Raw genomic sequence first — 20,734 nt, 5'->3', positions numbered from 1 at the left:
AATATTGCTGAGTGTGGCGTAAACCTAAACTCACTCACTCTATAGTCAAATACTTCCTCACTCCAAACCATACCATAGGCGGATCCTGGGGGGTTGGGGTGCAGCGGTGCGCAACCCCCCTTTTGTCCTGAAAGTTTATTAAATGTCCATTGAAACTCGGGTGAAAATGAAGTGTGCACCCCTCCTTTTCTCAATAGTGTGCACCCCCTTCCCCTTCTCAAAAAGCTGTATCCGCCCCTGCATACCCACTTCTACCATCCATCTACTGAAACCCCCTACCCTCCCCCAGCCCCTATACATGTTTTTACAACACGGCTGATACAAGACTCCCCTCCTCGACACGTGACTCACACAATACAACCGACCACCTTCACAGACAACCCACAAAACACGTGCACCTCTCGCCCAGCTCGCAACAACACGAGACTTCAACCCGAACACACTGAGCATTGACGGAATACAGGAATAGATTCATCTGGTATTTCTTTGATCAGGTGATAGCGTGTTTGCCTAACTGTACACATTCCAAGTGCCATTGATTCCTGGCGCTCTGTGAGGGGAGAGGTAAACAGTAGGTACTGTGATGCTAATCCCAGCGTCTTCGGGTCTATATTGGTACAAGCACTATATTTGTACAACAGTAAAATGCTTCTTACAGTTACCGTACGTAAAGAAAAACCCGAAGGTATTTTTTTTGCATTATTAATGGTTCTTTTCTTTCCAATTATACAGAAAACTCTTTTCGTTTGAAACGTCATAAATATATTTATATTCATCTCTAGGAAAAGTAATTACAAATAGGTAAAAAGTGTTAATTAACAGTTTTCCTCAATTTACTGAGTGAAGTGGTATCTAGAGTCGCTCAAGGCTGCTATCTTTTTTACAACAATGAGTGACTGAGTGAGTTTAGTTTTACGCCGCTTTTAGCAATATTCGGGCAATATCACGGCGGGGGACACAGAAGTCATTATGAGGACGTCATCGTTGTTGCCGTTGATTTGGAGCCAGGGATTCACTGGCATTTTAACAAGTACAACAGACGTAACTATACGTCCTTGTACGTCATGATACGTCAACCATGGCATAGTTTAGATCAGAATATCACTCGAATGTGGTGATTCCGGCACATGATGTCTTCCTGTGACATAGAGCGGTCTGCTCTGTGGAACCTCCATTTTCCGGACTACTGAGATGTCACGTGTGTCGTTGTTCTGTTAACTAAAACCATGTGTACATTTGTTTTGCGATCGACATTAGATCTGAACTAATACACTGGGAGAACACTGTGCCAAGTGGGCGTACATGCTGTTTAAACCCTTGAGCATTATTCCATCCATTCCATCTGACGTATACAGATGTATGGACCAAACAGACAAATGCTTGGCGCCAAATACAATTAATGTCATCGGGGAAATGGCACAGGCTACATACATAAGCCAGTCCATCACCTTTTCAGCATTATAGGTACTGATATCCATTTTCCACGAATCCACCAAATATAACCCTAAACTGAATGATAAAGAGTGAGTGAGTTTGGTTTTACGCCGCTTTTAGCAATGTTCCAGCAATTTCACGGCGGGGGACACCAGAAATGGGCTTCACACATTGTACCCATGTGGGGAATCGAACCCGGGTCTTCGGCGTGTCGAGCGAACACTTTAACCTCCAGACTACCCCACCGCCCCAAATGATAAAGATGTTGTATCAGGAGTTACTGTGGTTTGAAACCCCTGATTCGAGTATTTTCCAAATTAATATAGGAATCGGATTTGAATGACGCCTTGAATAATTAAAGTTTTGATTTGATTTATAGGTTAGAAGAACGTGATGACATGAAACTGGCATGGATAGCGCCGAAATTATAAACACTGAAAACAAAGTTATCCATAACATTTTCGTGTATGAGTCGTGTCGGGTGTACGGATGGCCATATATGAACCTGGGAATACGGATATGCTAAAACCGAAGCCTCTTCTGAACCAGTCTGGGACCAACTGATCGACAGTGGCACCTCTGTTCAAAGTGATTTCAGAGGAAATAGTAGAGCGCCTGCCTTACTGGAGGTTCTGCCGGTCAGCGTCATCGCTTGACGCAACTTCACATATACAACGGGTGCAGGTACGGATCAGCTCCACGACAGGTTCATGAGGGTGTAAAACCCAACCGATACGCAGGTCTGTGACGTTTACGGGTGTGACGAAATATTGATCATCATCAGGACCACAGAGGAATATAGGAATCGAACCCACGATCCGGACACACTTAAGGGACGCAACTCTGTATAGCGTGTAACTTTCGTTTGTTGGGCTGTCCGTTTCCCTCTTGCACAAAGCAGTTCCATAGCGTTCCCAAAGTCTACGATTATTCCAAAGTGTAGAAAATGCATTGAAATATCAGCAGGGATTTCAAAGACAATATCAATTCACAAGTTACAAAAGACATGATTTTTGAAACATTTAATATTGTACAATATTCATTATTACATGATTATCAAATCTTAATAAAATGACCTTTATTATCTTCCGGTGGTTCTGTAATTATATATTTATCGACTGCTTGCATCGGCTGTCATACATTTTCGGTGAATGTGGATTGGCTGAATTTTGCTTCCCAACGATCTCAGTAGGACAACTCCGTATGAGTAGGACCTGGTGGTACACAGTGCTAGGAGCTTCGGCAGATGACACTCTGGGGAGCACCTGTCGAGACATAGACCTTTGCTGCGGACGCATAAACTCTGACATATGGCTTTGAATGGTAGGTTTTGGTGTAGATGACTTGCCTAGCATGGGAAGTGAGGGCATGATCTTCTTATCTTTGATGACAAGTGATCGGGTATCATGAGGTGGATGAACTTTTCCACTATTGTGGTTTGGGTGGTAAAGTTGGCACGGTACCGGTGGTAAATATGATGGGTAATTTTGCACATTCGAGACCGGAAGTACAGTCTCCCTTTCACAACTCTTAGATCGGCCAATATTCCCTGCCTTACAAGACTCGTGGTGGGCGGCATCGCAGAAGACTGATCTCGCCTGAACACAACTCGAGGTTCTCTTCAGCTTTGGACTTCTGTAGGCAGTAACGGGGGATATACACCGATTGGAACAATACGAATAGTGGTCACTATGGAAACGGTAGTCTTGACGCCAATGGTTCCTGGATTTTGTTGCAGGGTCGTATAGAGACTCTGTCGTCAAGACATCCGGGGTTGGACTGTACCTGCAGTTAGATGATGTGGTGTTGAATTCCGTCTTAGCCATTCCATCCGGTGTATGTCCACACACCTTGATAGGAGAACTGAAGGGACCTTCTGAGGCAGTAACATTATCATGGAACACAGAGTTTTCTGCTAACTGTTCATTTGCAGCTTTTCGTGATGCCGAGACTTCAGCTTGAAATGTCCTGTTACCCCTCCTTTCACCATCGGATGTGTCTGTACATGTTCTGTGTATGCTTGGTGCACCAGGTCTTTGACCATTGAGGACATCTGTTTCAAATCTCCTCCTTTTATGACGAGCTCCAGACTCTTTGCCTCGGTCTTGGGTTACTGAGGTCAGCCGGAAGGAGTCTGAAGGTCGGTCTCCTGAAGACTCGGGTGAGTTGATGGGTGGGTTCCCGGCAAGGTGGAGGGTAATGTCCGGTGTGACTGCTGTGCTGCCAGTGAAGTGGGGTAGGTGGGTGGTGCTAGCTGTTGGTGATACCTCTTCGTCTTGTGAACCCTGGCCTGAAACGAGGAGTGCTCAAATTCTAAGGTTGCTATACATTGGAACAGTAATTGATCAAAGTCGTGGAGCATCTCAAAGGGGCACACTATAAACGCTGACACAGTCAGACAAAGGATCTTATAATCTGAGACTCAAACTCGCGACTAGCAAGATAGAGTAGCTGCATAATGACAAGACGTCTCGCTAAAAGCTGATTCGGACGATTCCTGAACATGTCAATCCCTACCAAATAATTATGATGTCAGATGTTCGCGTAAAGGTGAATATATACTCACCGATGACATACATCAAAACACATGCACAGGCAAGTCAACTCCTTAATTAAGAATTACTGTGAACATACTGAGGGAATATCACGACAGAGGACACGGATTCCTGAGCATACCACAGTTCTGTTGTTAAGAGAATACAACACATCAGCTCTTACTTGAATTCCAAGACAATATGGAGGCAATTTTGCCTACGGTCCTCTTCTCCTGGGTAGTGGTCTTTCTCCTGTGGCCCAAGGGGATACCATGGAGTGTGGACTGCCCCGGTCTCGGGAGACTCAGATTCACCTTGGGACAGTGCCTTCTGGGGTGCAGCAGTTCCTGCTGTTCACAGGGCTGTCAAGGCTGATCGTCCTTAGCACATGTCGCCCATTCTTGGAGGATCGTTGGAACTGCTTCTCCTTTTCCCGACAGATGTTAATAAAGGCTTTGATGCTGTGGTTCTGGTGGGAGACTTCAACAGAGGAGCTCTCTATCATATCGTGGTGCAGCTGGTACCGAATCATCTTCAGCTTCAGGACGGCGTTGTTGTCCAGTGCTCGTCTGTATTCTCGTCGCCATCTTGCAACGTCTTTGACTGCCATTTCTCTTAGACTTCTTGCTTTACAGACACACTGTAGAAGATCACTTTCGGCTGAGGCCATTTCTTCAAATTCTTGTCGAGCGATTTCTATTTCTCTGGAAGTGTAAAACAGTTAAATGTATGACAACCTATTCTGACCCCGATCCCCCACGGGGACTCGTGCATATGGGAATGAGACCTATTCAGGCCCTGATCATACGCGAGGACACAAACATAGAAAACATGAGACTTATTCAGGCCGGAATCCACATGAGGACACAAAAATAGAAAACATGAGACTTATTCAGGCCGGAATCCACACGAGGACACAAACATAGGGATGAGGGGACTTATTGTGGTCCTGAACCCACAGAGGAAACAAGGGGAACTGGGACCTAGTGTCTATCAGCAATTGCCGATGTTTGATATCGATGTTTATGGACTAAGAAAAGAGTTACTCACTGTTTGCTGTTGAGAAGTTCCTTCTCAACCAGGTCGATGGCCATCCGAGCCTTGCCGTACACCTCGCACAGGCTCCACATCAGGGACCGTGCCTCCTCGCTCAGTCGACCCCCGAAATTCTCTGTGAAGTAAGGGGGTGATCAGGTACAGTCATTGCAGATAAATGAATGTTGCTTGTGTATCTACGATTTTTACCTAAAATGTGACATTCGCCTTTTAACGTTCAGGAGGTTCTTTCAGGGGCTGATCAATAAATAGAACAATCAAAATGGCGTCAGAAGCAGATCCAGGGATGGGGTGGTCATGGTGGTCGATCCACCTTTGATAACACAATTAGACACCAGTGCCCGCAAAATATACGATCTAGTTATTAAATTAGTCTTGTGTGAGGACGTCGCACTTCCCATCACACTGAATGCCAAAGGTCTCTGGGCGTCTCTTACCGTCTGCATAAGCCAATTCTGTGCTCTGAGCCTCAACTATGAGCTACTGAATGACCACTTTGAAGAAAACATCCCGTTCAGTCTAATAGAGGCTTTTAACGTGTTTATGACAAGCGCTAGCTCCATAAACATTATGCAAACTGCTAGTCAGCACAGGCACATATAACTCGCGCAAGGGAGCTTTCAGTTGTGGTTCAAACATGTCCAACTGTGGAGATCCATGGGCAGGAACACTGACAGGGAACATTCCGTAATGTATTTGATGGAAATACGGTACTGGCAAGAGCTGCCAATTTTCGATTCGGTGATCTCTTGCTCATCTACCTGTCCAGTAGAACCTTGACGTTCCGGGTCAGAATTAGTCTTCAGTAAGCCATGCATGTCCTAAGAGGTGAGGTGAGGTGAAATTGGGTTTAACATCGTGCTTGAGAATATTTCGCTCATATGACGACGTGCATGCGTGTGTATGTGTATGTGCGGCTGCTTGTACTAGCCCAGACTTCAGCTGGTTTTATAGTGCTAGCCCACTGAGATACCATGCCGCAGTGGAGCATGAATACCCCACTCAGACTTATTATACTGACTCCGAGCTGGCCAGTCCTTGTTGTACCCATTAATGCCGAGCGCCAGGCAGGGACCAACAAGTACCATATTTTAACGTCTTAACGTCGAACCCGCGACCTTCCGCTCTCCGGGCGGACGCTCTAACCACTACACCACGGAGGCGGTCCCATGTCGTAAGAGGCGACTGACGCAAGTCATCTTGTCCATATTGCCTAGACCGATGTTCAGTCAGTGGATTGTGCGATTATTCAAAGACACTGTAAAGTTGCTGAATAGTGTTACACACCAAACGAACGTGTCCAGTAGTGTGACCAAATATGCCGGTGCCAGGCCATACTGACACTAAGTGAGGCAGAATACTGTACATTTTATCCCAACCCACAATGTCAGCCAGTGAAGTGACATCAACACTGATACTTGGGTATTTTGTGATATCGTCGACACAATACTATATGTTGTATTCTGCATCCCCCGAATGTCTTACAGAGACATCTACAGTGTTCCTTCGGAGTCTCTGCGATTGCACTAGTGGCTTTGTCGCTTCCACGGTGAGAAGTTCTCGGACATGTCCGGTATTCTCCGCTGATAACAGCCCCGACCTGGAAGGTTATGTCAGGAGCCAAGTTCAGTTCAGTGAGTGAGTGAGTTTAGTTTTACGCCGCACTCAGCAATATTCCAGCTATATGGCGGTGTTCAGTTCAGAGTACATTTATACACTGCAATTCTTCACCCTGGCAGAGAAGTAGCTGTCTCATTGTCCATAACGTACACTGGTTTTCGTTGTTGTTGATGTTTTGTTCAATTTTGTCGCCATCGATGACTTGATATCAGCAGTGCAATCAGATGTCCCAGCTATTATAATTATGGTCCTGTTGGCAAACAGCTCCGTTCAACCTGCATGAAACTGACGATTCGTGATCGTGTCGTTGAACCATATTTCCAACCGTTTGGGGCATATCCTTTCGTTATCATGGTCAGGCAGTATGAGACTGTCCTTTGTATTGCAAAAGTGAGTGACAAGGTGTTATTTTACGTCACTTTTAGAAGAATTTCAGCAATATCACGGCAGAGAACACACGATAGGCCTGTACCTATAATGTACCTTCTAAACACTATAGGCTTCTACACTAATTTATTCTAATTAAATTTAAATTTATTTACCTATATTTAAAGTAAAGTCTTTGAACGAATTTAGAGTGAGTGAGTGAGTGAGTGAGTTTAGTTTTACGCCACAATCAGCAATATTCCAGCTATATGGCGGCGGTCTGTAAATAATCGAGTCTGGACCAGACAATCCAGTGATCAACATCATGAACATCGATCTGCGCAATTGGGAACCGATGACATGTGTCAACAAAGTCAGCGAGCCTGACCACCCGATCCCGTTAGTCGCCTCTTACGACAAGCATAGTCGCCTTCTGTGACAAGCATGGGTTGCTGAAGACCTACCCCGGATCTTCACGGGTCGAACGCATTTAGAAGTGATACACATTTTATATATAAAGACTTATTATTTATTGATATTTATTTCATCATTTGGTTTATAATTTCATCATGGTCACGTGTTAAACTGATCTCAGTGTTACCTTCAAACCCGACAACCTTTATAGTAGCTGTATCTATCATCCGGTTGAGAGTGTGTTTGAGGGACACAGAGTTCTCGATGGGTGGGGTACCATCCCTCATCAGCTCGCCCCAGGGGGTCATCGCAGAGTCGCAGGGGGTCAGAGATAGAGAGACGGATCCCCGGTCAGAGCCTGTGGGTAGAAAGTAACTCTGCATAACGTATTGCATATGTTTGTGTGAGGGTTGCGTCAAGAGGTATTGATCATGTACAGTTACGTCACTACTACTACTACTGCTACTACTACTACTACTACTGCTGCTGCTGCTACTACTACTGCTACTACTACTACTACTACTACTACTACTGCTGCTACTACTACCACTGCTACTACTACTACTACAGCTACTACTAATAGTACTATTACCACCATGAATACCTCTGCTGCTTCTACTACCACTACTACTACGACTACTGCTACTACCACACCAACAAAATTTAACAACGACAGGAGTATATACGTCTCAAACAATATCTATATAGTACTTATCATCCCTTATTTCATTGATGGTCATCTCTAAAGCTGTGTTCCATATATCAGTTTTGAACCTATTCAGCTATACAACAATTAGTCCAAGTTGGAAAATGAAAAGCAATTGTTCATCTCATGACAGGAAAGTTTGTCTGATTATTTAAAAAAGAACAATCCCCCAAACCAAAACAACAGCACTTGCACTGAGAGTTAGAGACGGCCCTTCTACTGATGCGGCTGTCCCGTTTATATCCATCAGCGCCCTGCTGCTAATGCAGTTGTGATATACATCGTTTACCACCGGACATACATGAAATATACACGGCCACCAGGGTCGCCTTCAGTGGCGTGATATCTACATGATATCAACATGTCTGTCATGGAATCTTACGTCAATAGATAAACAGATGTACTCTAACACGTGACTTATTAATGTGGGATGAACGCTAGGTATGCATGCATGCATGCATGTTTGATTAAATAGAGGAACGCATAAACGAATCTACAGAAACACATGCATTAGATACTTGGGGAATTAACCAGGGAATGAATGCTAGTGAGTGAGTGAGTGAGTGAGTGCGAGATTGAGTGAGCACAGGGCACGTCCAGTTAATGTTTCGGCCTCCGTTTGTGTCTGAATATGATTATGTTACAAGGGTCACTTTATCACACAGTCTGCTGATCACAGCCATGACACAGCTTTAGGGTCGCCTTTTAAGCCTATAATTCATAACGAGCCACCATCTCGTCCAACTGATACCCGACACGTATATCATGTGAGATGACGCAGTTGATATTATACAGATATGATCAAAGGGATCATTTACCTTCACATGAGCCTTGGCCCCCACTGAGGGGATGTTCCCCTTCACCTTCCTCGCCCCCCTCCCCCTCCTCGATAGGCGTCAGGGGGCGGCAGTCCCGGATTGTGCGATACTTCATCTGAAAGAAAATAACAAAAAAACTGTCATGTCCTGACCCCAAAGTTGTCGTCATTCAAACAAAGAAAATACCCAGACTTGCATGACCTGAATAGATTGATAGTTTGATACATAAACAGAAAGATAGGTTGATAGATAAATAAATAGATAGATAGATAGATGGGTTGATAGATGTATAGTTACGTAGATAGATAGATACATACATAAATGCATGCATACATACATGCATACATACATACATACATACATACATACATACATTCATACATACATACATACATACATACATACACACGCACACACACACACACACACACACATACATACATACATACATACATACATACATACTGACTGAGTGACTGAGTTTGGTTTTACGCCGCTTTTAGCAATATTCCAGAAACATCACGGCGGGGGACACCAGAAATGGGCTTCACACATTGTACCCTTGTGGGGATTCGAGCCAACGCTTTAACCACTAGGCTACACACACACACACACACACACACACACACACACACACACACACACACACACACACACACACACACACACACACACACACACACACACACACACACACACACACACACACACACACACACACACACACACACACACACACACACACACACACACACACACACACACACACACACACACACACACACCGTGTTGAGAATATCACCAAGCCGCAACTCAAGCCACAGAGCTTGCCCATGCTGTAGCTGATAACTACATGTTTCAAAAATATTCCTTAGCTATAAACACAACTAACTCCAGTTTTATTGATATATTTTGGAAACGCTTCAAATCCACGGGAACCTGTATCTAGTGTAGTTATCTATCTAGAGAAATCGGACATGTGCAGAGATAGCACCCTTCCAGCACTAATTAATGTCACTTCACCAGATTTAGTTAGGGGTTGTAAACCCGGCAACGTTTCCGTAAACGTGAGATAGACAGATTTTAACGTGGTGTGCCATACCTGTTTACGTGCATCACTGGTATCAGCTAGTGCTGTTTCGACACGAAAACAACTTATTATGGATGACAGAAATCCGAATTTTCAAAGTGGCGTCTTCGACGACAGTGAGGTACACAAGCGCACAAACACTTCACTATATTTCAAACTTGGCCATTGTAACTTAAACGTCCTTGTTAAAAAATCGCAATAGACCACGGCGGTATTTTCCCGTGTTATTTTTGTTCCCAAGGCGCCAAACAGTTTTCACACAAATACCTATACAGAAACCAATCGCATCATAGGTATTAGAAAATCGTATTACCCCAAAATAGTAATCGAGAAATAGATGCTCCCGTCTAAGACTTCAGTTATTCCTGAGATCCATCGATGTATATAGTTGATTGTGTAGGGGGTAATATACTCATGCCAATAATGGTTATCACCCCCCACCCCCACCCCCACTCCAATTAAAAAAATTGAAGGGGGTGACAACCATTATTGGCATGAGTATATTTATGCGACACGTTGCTCAACTATTACTGGAGAACTAGTCCTATAATCAAATGTAGTGAACGATGATAATTTGGATACCAGTTTGTTTGACGCCATGTCTGGTTTGTACGATGTGAGAGAAATGCGACATTGGTATATTGATTATTATTTACATCGCCCAATTTTCGTTAATGCTTTGAAAAACATTCGATTTTCAAAACAGAATTCGACGTTTTTTGGACGAAGCATAAATACGACCTTCAATATTGCATTGAATCAATAACAAATTTGATAGGTTTAAGCTGCACATGTTACCTATCTGTTTAACTCAAATCAAGTTCTAAAACAATATTTCAAAACAAATATATATTTTTAATATCGAGCATATATTTGTTCATCATTATGAGGTTGTTTCCGTCATTTTGACTCTCATTATTACAATTAATAGCTTTATGTACAGGTAACATCATATTTTTTGTCTTAAAATACATGTACTTATAGTAACAAAGTTTCATATCCCGTGTATAAAATACATAAACACGATGAAACCGTTGATTATATCGGATGTATACAAAGAGGTGTACGTTTTACATTGGTTATGACTAAACGTGCACTTTTATTGAATCGTTAGGCGTCAATGTTGTGTCAAACGATTGAAAGCCTATTTTAAAATTTAGCTTTACATATTTAACAGAACTTTTTTTCCATTTTGTGAAAGAAGTATATTCAGTTTAATTTAAGGCAATTTATCTTTCTGTTCATTTGAAATAACAATATTAATATTGCAGTCCAAAGGAAATACCTACAGGTTACATAAACATTTAATTTTGTAACGCGTGTTTCAAAGCAAGAAATATGATTTGCGACGAGGCTGATTTCTTGAGATAACAAAGTTCAGTCAAACGGGAGATTATCAAAGATCCACATAGTTTGTTACGCCTTTATCTGAGTATATATTGAACATTGATGAATAGCCATAGGTTTAGGCCGCTTTTAGCAATATTACACGCGGGAGGCCCCAGAGATGGGCTTCACACATTGCACCCATGTGGGGAATCGAACCCGGGTTTTCGCCGTGACGAGCGAACGCTTTAACCACTAGGCTACCCCACCGCCCCAATGATAAAAGGAAGTTATTACACCTTCATAGTGTCCACACCTTACGTCAATCATAAAACATATCACGTGGTATATCATGTTTACACTTTACCTTAATCTGGGCATAGTCAGCAGACCGTGAATTTCTACCTGTGTGTCTCGTCTGCTCTATTATGACGTCAGAAGTATATGCATAGTCTATGACGTCATTGTTTTATGATAGAAACGCCAAATGGTCTCTGCAAAGGCTATTTAAAAGAAATATATTTACTTCCTTTATTCACAGAATGTTTGTGACAGATATTTTCCAACTTCCTCAAGAAGAGAGCTTATTTAGATCAGAAGTAATGTGTTTCCGTTTTAGCGAGACAATGGCGTGACGTCATAATAACTTGAGACTGTCAATCAAAATGCCGGACGCGCCACGGCTCGAGTGACAAGATGAAAGTTTACGCAAGAAAGATGTGATAGTCGACGAGGTAAGAAAAAAACATGGCTGTAGAATATAATCATGTTTTTCAAAAGTCTTTCAGAGAGTTAGTTATGAAATACGTTAAGCATACCGATTTCCGTGTATCACGTGGTTTTGTCATAACGCATGCATTGGTTTCAAAGGCTTACGGTAAAATCCATCCATATATCAGTTAGTATTTCACACTGTTGAGATAATTGACCAGTTATTATTTCAGGACCAGTCACTGTGGCACGAATCTATGTTGTCACATAATGGCAGACGAGAAGTGTTGGGGTATACCTAACGGTTACTAAGGCGCGGAAGAAAGCAATGAAAATAATTTTAAATTCCCGAATTAATTCCTTTACAAGACCACGTGGGTCTGATCAATAACATATTTTTGGGTTCATTTGAAAGTTTTATCTTTCAGAAGTCCGGACTCAACAGTTTGTGGATAAAAGTGGATACTCAAACATCTTAAATATGTACCTGTCAGATTACTGTTCAGATATTTGTAAGCGATTCCGACTAACACATGAATAGTTTTGTTTGTCCAGATCCATGGGTCCGCATAATACCAAGCAATGTGTCATCAGCGTTGATCACTTTCCTCGTGTTGGTCTGCCTCGCAGTCCCTGAACCACATTATTTCCCCTTCTGTCTAGCCTTTCTGCAGTGCTAAAGTCCTGAATGACTGACTGAGTTCCAGCAATTCCAGCAACATCACGGCGGGGGACACCAGAAATGGGCTTCACACATTGTACCCATGTGGGGATTCGAACCCGGATCTTCGGCGTGACGAGTGAACGCTTTAACCACTAGGCTACCCCACCGCCCAGCCCTAAATGAAGCAACTCTAGATTTCCTCTGGTTCTGAATCTCCCATCTCACCTGGGCTTCTTTTCAAGTAAAATGGAATCGTTTGTTTCTATCAAAATGATATATGTTTAGAGCCTAAGCCTTAGTCCATCGACCGCCTCCGTGGTTAGAGCGTCCGCCCGGAGAGCGGAAGGTCGCGGGTTCGATCCCCGACCGTGTCATACCCAAAGACGTTAAAATATGGTACTTGTTGGTCCCTGCCTGGCGCTCGGCATTAATGGGTACAACAAGGACTGGTTGGCTCGGAGTCAGTATAATGTGTCTGAGTAGGGTATTCATGCTTCACTGATGCATGGTATCTCAGTGGGCTAGCACTATAAAACCAGCTTAAGTCTGGGCTAGTACAAGCAGCCGCACCCACACATACACACGCATGCACGTCGTCATATGAGCGAAATATTCTCCAGCGCGACGTTAAACCCAATTTCACCTCACCTCACCTTAGTCCATCCTCGTGTAGGCGAGGTCACATGGGGACAGGATAAAAGTACTGTCGCTGTTCATGTTATCAACCATTCTCTGCACAAAAATATTTACTGGCCGAACATATATTTCTAGAATATTACTGAACCGTTAAATTATACCCATTCAGTTAGACCCGGTTGTACATTTCAGATGTGGAATCACTCCATCCCTCTGCTGCGCCGTCCCCTCACCCCGGTCCTGGAACAGCCGGAAGACTCCTCACCACCAGCAGGTGCTTTTCCAGAGGGACCATCTCAAAACAATACCTGCAAATACATAAAACAAAACATAAATAACCGTCAGCTATCAACAAACAGACATACAACGTACTTGACACATGGAATCCCATAGGTCATCTCAACTAGGAGTAGTTCCAGTTGAATATTGATACCGTATTTTCTCTAGTTCACCTTCACAATCAGATTGCAGACCATTTCTGTCGTAAGAGGCGACTAATGGTGATGAGGTGAGGTGAAATTGGGTTTAACTTCGTGCTTGAGAATATTTCGCTCATATGACGACGTGCACGCGCGTGTATGTGTATGTGCGGCTGCTTGTACTAGCCCAGACTCAAGCTGGTTTTATAGTGCTAGCCCACTGAGATACCAAGCCGCAGTGAAGCATGAATATCCCACTCAGACACATTATACTGACTCCGAGCAGACCAGTCCTTGTTGTACCCATTAATGTCAAGCGCCAGGCAGGGACCAACAAGTACCATATTTTAACCTCTTTTGGTATGACGCGGTCAGGGATTGAACCCGCGACCTTCCGCTCCCCGGGCGGACGCTCTAACCACTACACCACGGAGGCGGTCTGAACCACCAGGCTGTCACTGTGTCAATCCCACATCATCATGAGGAACTGTTATGTGTGTGCATGCGTGTGTGCTTTATGGCACTCTAGTTACTGTGCCCTGTTAAGTAAAGCTTGATTGATAATTATTGCAGTTATCGTCTTTAGGAAGGGAATACTCTGATAACTGACCACCCATGAGTCAGTGCCTGTAGTTATTGAGAGACATCATTAAGTACCTTACTATATATGCTCCACTAGATCCACAAGCACTGCCTATAGCCAGACAATTCAAAATATGTTAGAGCCATTGCTTCATATGTCGAAAGCAACGCGCCTGCAGCATGCGGTAGAATATGAAGATTTTATGAGGGCTTTCAACAGTGATTGTTCCGCACACTTCACGTTTATAAATACACCAACGGAATCAAGCAGCTGTGTTCATTTGCATACATTAGCAACAAAAAAATAGTTACGTGAATATGTGGAATTTCTGTTTAAAACGTGTTGTTTGTTTTCCGTACGTGCGATATAATCAACAAATTTCAAATTACTCACGTGTTCAGCAGTAACTGATCACATATTGAACATTGACCTACAGTAGCCGTTATGCTGGGATAGCACAAGGTACCTGTACACAAGGGCAATAGTTTTGCAACAACCCATATTTTTCATAGCATCAACACCTTTTACCATTAACCATAGCAAAGAAACGTACCCAAACCTCAATTTAACTTACTCTCTGGATACATTTACCCTAAAGGAATACTAGCATGGCAAACCTAAAGGCATGGAGTTTATTCAGAGAAGTAAACAGGGCAAATGATTGATCGTATGACGTTAACGTTCTCCCCCCTATTCAGTATTGATGCATGGAGATCTCGTTTCTTCTTTGTTTGAGTATATGTATCTACATGTATATGTTTACAGACGGGACGTGCACGTTTGACCCAGGTTATCGCCTTTCATCGACTGACCCACAAGTCATCGAAGACTTTGTGACGTCACCACATAGTGTTAGTGAGGGTATCAATCCACTGGCCAATGACTTGTCGGAGTTGGAAGAACAGATACCGGATGTGGACAGTATGTCATTTGCACCTCTTTAACAAACACATTTTAGTAGCCCTGCATAATATTTGATTCCCGTGATAAACATGAATGGTCTTACAATAAACGCTGGCATATTGAGTGTGTTTAGTTTTACGCCGCACTCAGCAATATTCCAGCTATATATGGCAGTGGTCATCATGAACACGGATGTACCAGTATATCAAATTAAGGTCATGCTCATATCATGTTCATATCATGACGACGACCTTCAGGAGATAACTCTAAATGTCAACCTAACGCAACTGCGAATAAAACATCATTTATTTGCACAGTCATAATTAAAATATTACTGTCTATATTATGTATTAAACCTGAAGACGGCATCGTAATAACTTCACGAACTAGATTTACCCGTGGTTGTATTCTAATACTGTCGATGTTTTGGTGTACTTGGATGTAAGGGGACATAAGTAACTTTCCAACGTGTGTTACAGGTTGCCCCGGTGACGGCGGCGGGACATCTGTGTTGGACAGGACGTGTCACGTGTACAACAAGACATGTCGGGCGATAGACGCTCTGGAGAAGCAGCTCGTTGTCATAAAAAGGTGAGTCGGTTTGTTCGGAATCCAGAAACCGTGTTCACACATTCTCAACCACAAGTCATCACCTAGGGACACATTCGCCAACACTCGCCCTTTCCGGAACCTACCGAAAGAGTTCGGCCCGTCCCGGAATGAGAGTTGTTACCTTGTGGACCATTCGTGACCAACCCTTGTTATTCCGGGACAAACCTTCTTGGAGGTTACGGAAGGGGGCGAGTGGTGACAAATGCTTGTGGACGGTTACGGAAAGACGCTAGTGGTACATGACGCCCTTTCGCTGGCTTTTGATTGAAACGAGTGATGACGAATAGGAATAGGTTATCGAAAGAAGCGAGTGGTTCCGAATGCTCAACACAATCATACAAAAGCCGCAGTTACCATTTGAAATATGACCGGATGCTCATCAGTGTGTCCGGTCCACCCTACCTCCATTTGCAGCTGTTCTTTATATCACTGTATACCCTAAAAACTAACGCGTTCGTATGTAATTAGTTTTGAATTTCTGTCGATTAAGTCATGCATACTTTTAACGGACACCATTTACGCAGTTAAACACACTAAGGACGTGTGCTCTTTGCTTTACCCTATTAATACTGACAATGTCCATAATTTATATCATTTCTCATTTAAACTTTTACTCCAGGAAACTGAAGAAGGTCTCCAACAAATACTCAGCCAACCACGAGCGAGCTACGTCAGCCATGAGCCGTCATCGTATGATGAAAGGGTTGCGCGAGGTAGCAGACGACAAAGTCACATTATGGCGGGAACAGTGTCGGAACTTCGAGCTGGGCTACTCTCAGGAGAGACCCGAGTTTGAACAGATGAAGAACATCCACAGCATCCTCAAAGCAAGCATGGAGGAACTAGTGGAGAGGAACAAGTACCTGGTGTCCTTTGTGAAGCTGATGAAACTGAGGAGGTTGAAGCAGGCGGAGGAGAGAAACCGTGCCCAAATGGAGGCGGGTTACTCTGGAACGGCGGGATGCTTGCTCCGGCGGCAGTTTGAGGAGGTTCTCCGGCATCAGTTGGACGCGAGGAACATGGGGATGCCCGCTCAGCGGAAGACGCAGGACTACCAGGATCTGATGAAAAGGTTTGGGCGGAATATGCCCCGTCCTCCGTTCGCTCCTCTCAACGTGTTCAAGCTGAATGCATTGGCTCCATATCTGGGACGGTCGAGTGTCCGGTATGGTAGTGGGCAGGTGTATACTCTCAATGTGGACATCAACAAGCAGGATGATGAGACGTTCGGCCGAGCTACACCTGAGACAAAGGAACACTGGGTTCTGGCAGGAAGGAACTGCCTACATGATCAGGAGAATGTCTTTGTGGGCGATTGCTTCCTAAGTCAAAGTGGTATGTTTGGATATTCAAAACTCCCCTCAATTCGACACGTGGCGAACAAAAGGCAGGAGGGAGAAGGTAGGATTGAGGGCCGCGAGGGACATATTTCGGAACCAATAAAGAGCAGTCGGAAACACATTGCCACCGAGAAGAGACGAACTTCAAAGATCAAAAGGTCAAAGTGCAAGTCACCTTCAAACACAGCCGCCCGTGGTCGTCATCTGAAATCTAAGTCAAATCGACACTCGGGGAAAAAGTCGCAATTCGGAGTTACTCTCAACATCTGGGGCAATAGGGAGGAAGTTGACGCCGACAGCATCGCAGGCGGGGAACTCCTCACACATGACCAACCAGTGCCTCACACCGCGTCAAGTAAGAGTTCTCTCCCTTGCCGCGACAGTTGTTGCGCCAAGACATTTCTTTCATCTAGCTTCGTTAAATATGTTTAAGTTTATATGTTAATATGTTAGATATGTTTTGCGAAGTAGTGAAACAGTAGTGAGTGAGTTTTGTTTTACGCCGCTTTTAGCAATATTCCAGCAATATCACGGCGGGGGGACACCAGAAATGGGCTTCACACATTGTATCCATGTGGGGAATCGAACCCGGGTCTTTGGCGTGACGGACGAACTCTTTAATCACTAGGCTACCCCACCGCCCCTAGTGAAATAGTAAGGACAGTTTTATGCTGTATTTAAAAGTAAGTATCCGCAGGGAGCCTCCTGGTCTATTGTAAACATTGTGTCAGGGTGCCCTGGCCTATGGACCATGGTTATCAGCGCCATATTCCACCACAATAAGACGAGGAACCGTGATGTAACTGAAATAATGTTCAAGGAGGCATTAAACCCAAGTCACTCACTCACCCACGTCCCATGAAGACCCTCCGATAATTGCCAGTCGCGAAAAACAAAAACAGAGGCTCGTTGTACAATATTCTTGTCGGCTACTGCAGTGTGCGAAATTGCCACTGGCCCGCTAGCCCGTGACTAATAAAAACTAATAAATCCACAGTCACTTGCCCGACTGGCTAGAGAATTTTCATGGGGTCATTTTGTAAATATATCACCCTCTCCTACTTGTTAAGTTATAACACACTTTTAAATCACACAAGATTATGGCCTGATTAATGTTCATCATATTAGCAGCTTAATGATGAAACCCGTGTCTACATTCAAATATCGGGCTAGTGAATGATTTTGTGGGCTAGTAACTTTCAGGCATTGCTAGCCAGTCGGGCTATTTGGAAACTATTTCGCACACTGGCCTACTGCCTACACACCCACCAAAAAGAATGGACAGCTCTCAACTGTGTGAACCGACGTTCATGCTATCAACCACTAGTTTGTTTGGTCATTGTCTTGTTTCATTGTATTTTGTTTAGCGCCACACCCACCAATATTTCAGCAATAAGACGATAGTCTGTAGATATTCCAGCGTTGACCAGACACACCAGTGACAGACATTATTTGCACACTTGGAATGCGATGACATCCATCAAACAAGACAGCGAGGCTGGGCACCGGATAACATTAAGCTGGTTCCCGGCTCCCTTTGCGATATGCGAGACGGGGCCCAGCTTACGGATAACATTAGTCGCCTCTGATAACACGCACTAGTTGCTGAAGACTAATTCCAACCCGGATCTTCATGGGTGGAGGTGGGGTGGGGGGAAGGTTTGATTATTTGCAGGTCATGCAGTGGATGGAACCTTGATTATTGTGGCATAAAATAACATTAATTCATTATGTGATTCACTGGCCCGACTGGATTTTTACTAGCCACGGGCTAGCGGGCCAGTGGCTTTTTCGCACAGTTGGTAGAATACCATCCGTATGGCGTTCCAGAAGCTATGAGCGTGGGTTCGAGTCCCGGAGTATGTCTCTAGGTTTGTGGGTGTCAACAAATTAAATGTTCATTGATGGAATGTTGCTAAATAAATACTCCGATGTTCATTTCAGACACCTCGAGCGAACAGACTGTGGTCAAAGATGGCTGAAGACCGAACAATATGGATCATACAGTAATAAATGAATTTTGAAACTGCATCCAGTATTCAGCTTACTGTTCAGTTATTTGACGATAATGTTTACTGTGGTAGCACCAACTGCCGACTATGAACTGAAATAACATTTAGGTGTATTACCACAAGAATTAAAAGTTTCTGAAAGAAAACATGTAATTTTCGCCTGTTGTACCATCAATTGAACCGTGTATGTGTCTGCGCGAAAATCAAAGTCTGTCTGGACCTTATAATTGATGTATTTCATTGAAATACGACACTGGCAGATGCGAGGAGGGCGTTTGTGTCCTTACTCTTTTTAAGACATAGAGACTGGTTTTAAGTTTTAAAGGAAATAATCGGAAATAATTTCATTATAATTAGAACTCGTACCCTTTTGTTTTCAAAAGACGCCAGTTACATCATTGTTGACTGTGAGTAGTGAGCTATCTGGCCATCGAGTCCAGCAATGTTGACCGCTTCGGTCATGTGGACAAGGCGTTTCATCTTGTATCAGATGGACCATCACATCGAATTACATCACATGCAGGACTCGAACCTCTTATAGCCGCTTATGGTGAGGTGAAATTGGGTTTTACGTCGTGCTTGAGAATATGTCGCTCATATGACGACGTGCATGCGTGTGTATGTGCGGCTGCTTGTACTAGCCTAGACTTAAGCTGGTTTTATAGTGCTAGCCCACTGAGATACCATGCAGCAGTGAAGCATGGATACCCCACTCAGACACATTATACTGACTCCGAGCGAACCAGTCGTTGTACCCATTAATGCCGAGCGCCAGGCAGAACCAACAAGTACCATATTTTAACGTCTTTTGGTATGACGCGGTCGGGGATCGAACCCGCGACCTTCCACTCTCCGGGCGGACGCTCTAACCACTACACCACGGAGGCGGTCTTTATAGCCGCTTAACGTTATAGACGCGGAGTGGTTTGGTTTGGTTGTTGTTTAACGCAACACTCAGCAATATTCCAGCTATATGACGTTGGTCTGTAAATAATCGAGTCTGGACCAGACAATCCACTGATCAACAGCATCGTTCTACGCAATTGGGATACGACGATATGTGTCAAGCAAGTCAGCGAGCATGAGGTACTGAAGAACAATTCTAACCCGGATTTTACGGGTAGTAGTAGCAGCAGTTCGATGCATATTGAACTATTACCATGTAGCAGCAGATTTGCATGCTACTTTTCTATGCTGTCAAACGGCCATGATGAAACCGAAGTTGATGAAACCACTGCTGGGCCCCGTTTCACAAACCTCTCCTAAGCCTAAGATCTCGTAACTTTTCTCGTAGCGTTCGTACTTCCTATGTTACAGTATAGGAGGTACGAATGCTACGAGAAAAGTTACAAGATCTTAGGCCTACGAGAGTTTTGTGAAACGGTGCCCAGGCCATTCCCTATACTGTAGGAGCAATGAGCCCTTGGGACCGGCGCCGTTGCTCTCCCCACAGAAATTCACAACCAAGTTCCCTCATACCATAGCTTTAA

The 20,734-nt window shown here is 43.9% G+C and overlaps 2 protein-coding genes across 2 annotated transcripts; one reads left to right on the top strand and one right to left on the bottom strand.

Annotated features, from left to right (window-relative positions):
- Nucleotides 1-2,274: 2,274 nt before the first annotated feature.
- LOC124280177 lies at nucleotides 2,275-11,789 on the bottom strand. Its single transcript, XM_046716075.1, has 6 exons — nucleotides 11,732-11,789; nucleotides 8,949-9,063; nucleotides 7,612-7,782; nucleotides 5,019-5,139; nucleotides 4,153-4,672; nucleotides 2,275-3,724 (listed from the first exon to the last, which is right to left on the bottom strand). The coding sequence occupies exons 2-5, from the start codon at nucleotides 9,061-9,063 to the stop codon at nucleotides 4,279-4,281; spliced, it is 801 nt and encodes a 266-aa protein (XP_046572031.1). The 5' UTR covers nucleotides 11,732-11,789; the 3' UTR covers nucleotides 2,275-3,724; nucleotides 4,153-4,278.
- A 196-nt stretch (nucleotides 11,790-11,985) lies between these two features.
- LOC124280176 lies at nucleotides 11,986-19,247 on the top strand. Its single transcript, XM_046716074.1, has 6 exons — nucleotides 11,986-12,098; nucleotides 13,568-13,649; nucleotides 15,143-15,298; nucleotides 15,760-15,871; nucleotides 16,512-17,587; nucleotides 19,177-19,247. The coding sequence occupies exons 2-6, from the start codon at nucleotides 13,568-13,570 to the stop codon at nucleotides 19,212-19,214; spliced, it is 1,464 nt and encodes a 487-aa protein (XP_046572030.1). The 5' UTR covers nucleotides 11,986-12,098; the 3' UTR covers nucleotides 19,215-19,247.
- The last annotated feature ends 1,487 nt before the right edge of the window (nucleotides 19,248-20,734 follow it).

Source organism: Haliotis rubra, unplaced genomic scaffold (genome assembly GCF_003918875.1).
Source record: "Haliotis rubra isolate DU_JTF1 unplaced genomic scaffold, ASM391887v1 Scf261, whole genome shotgun sequence".
NCBI classification, from domain to species: domain Eukaryota; kingdom Metazoa; phylum Mollusca; class Gastropoda; order Lepetellida; family Haliotidae; genus Haliotis; species Haliotis rubra.
The sequence above is the reverse complement of the archived record's forward strand: the minus strand, read 5'-3'. Positions and strand labels throughout refer to the sequence as shown.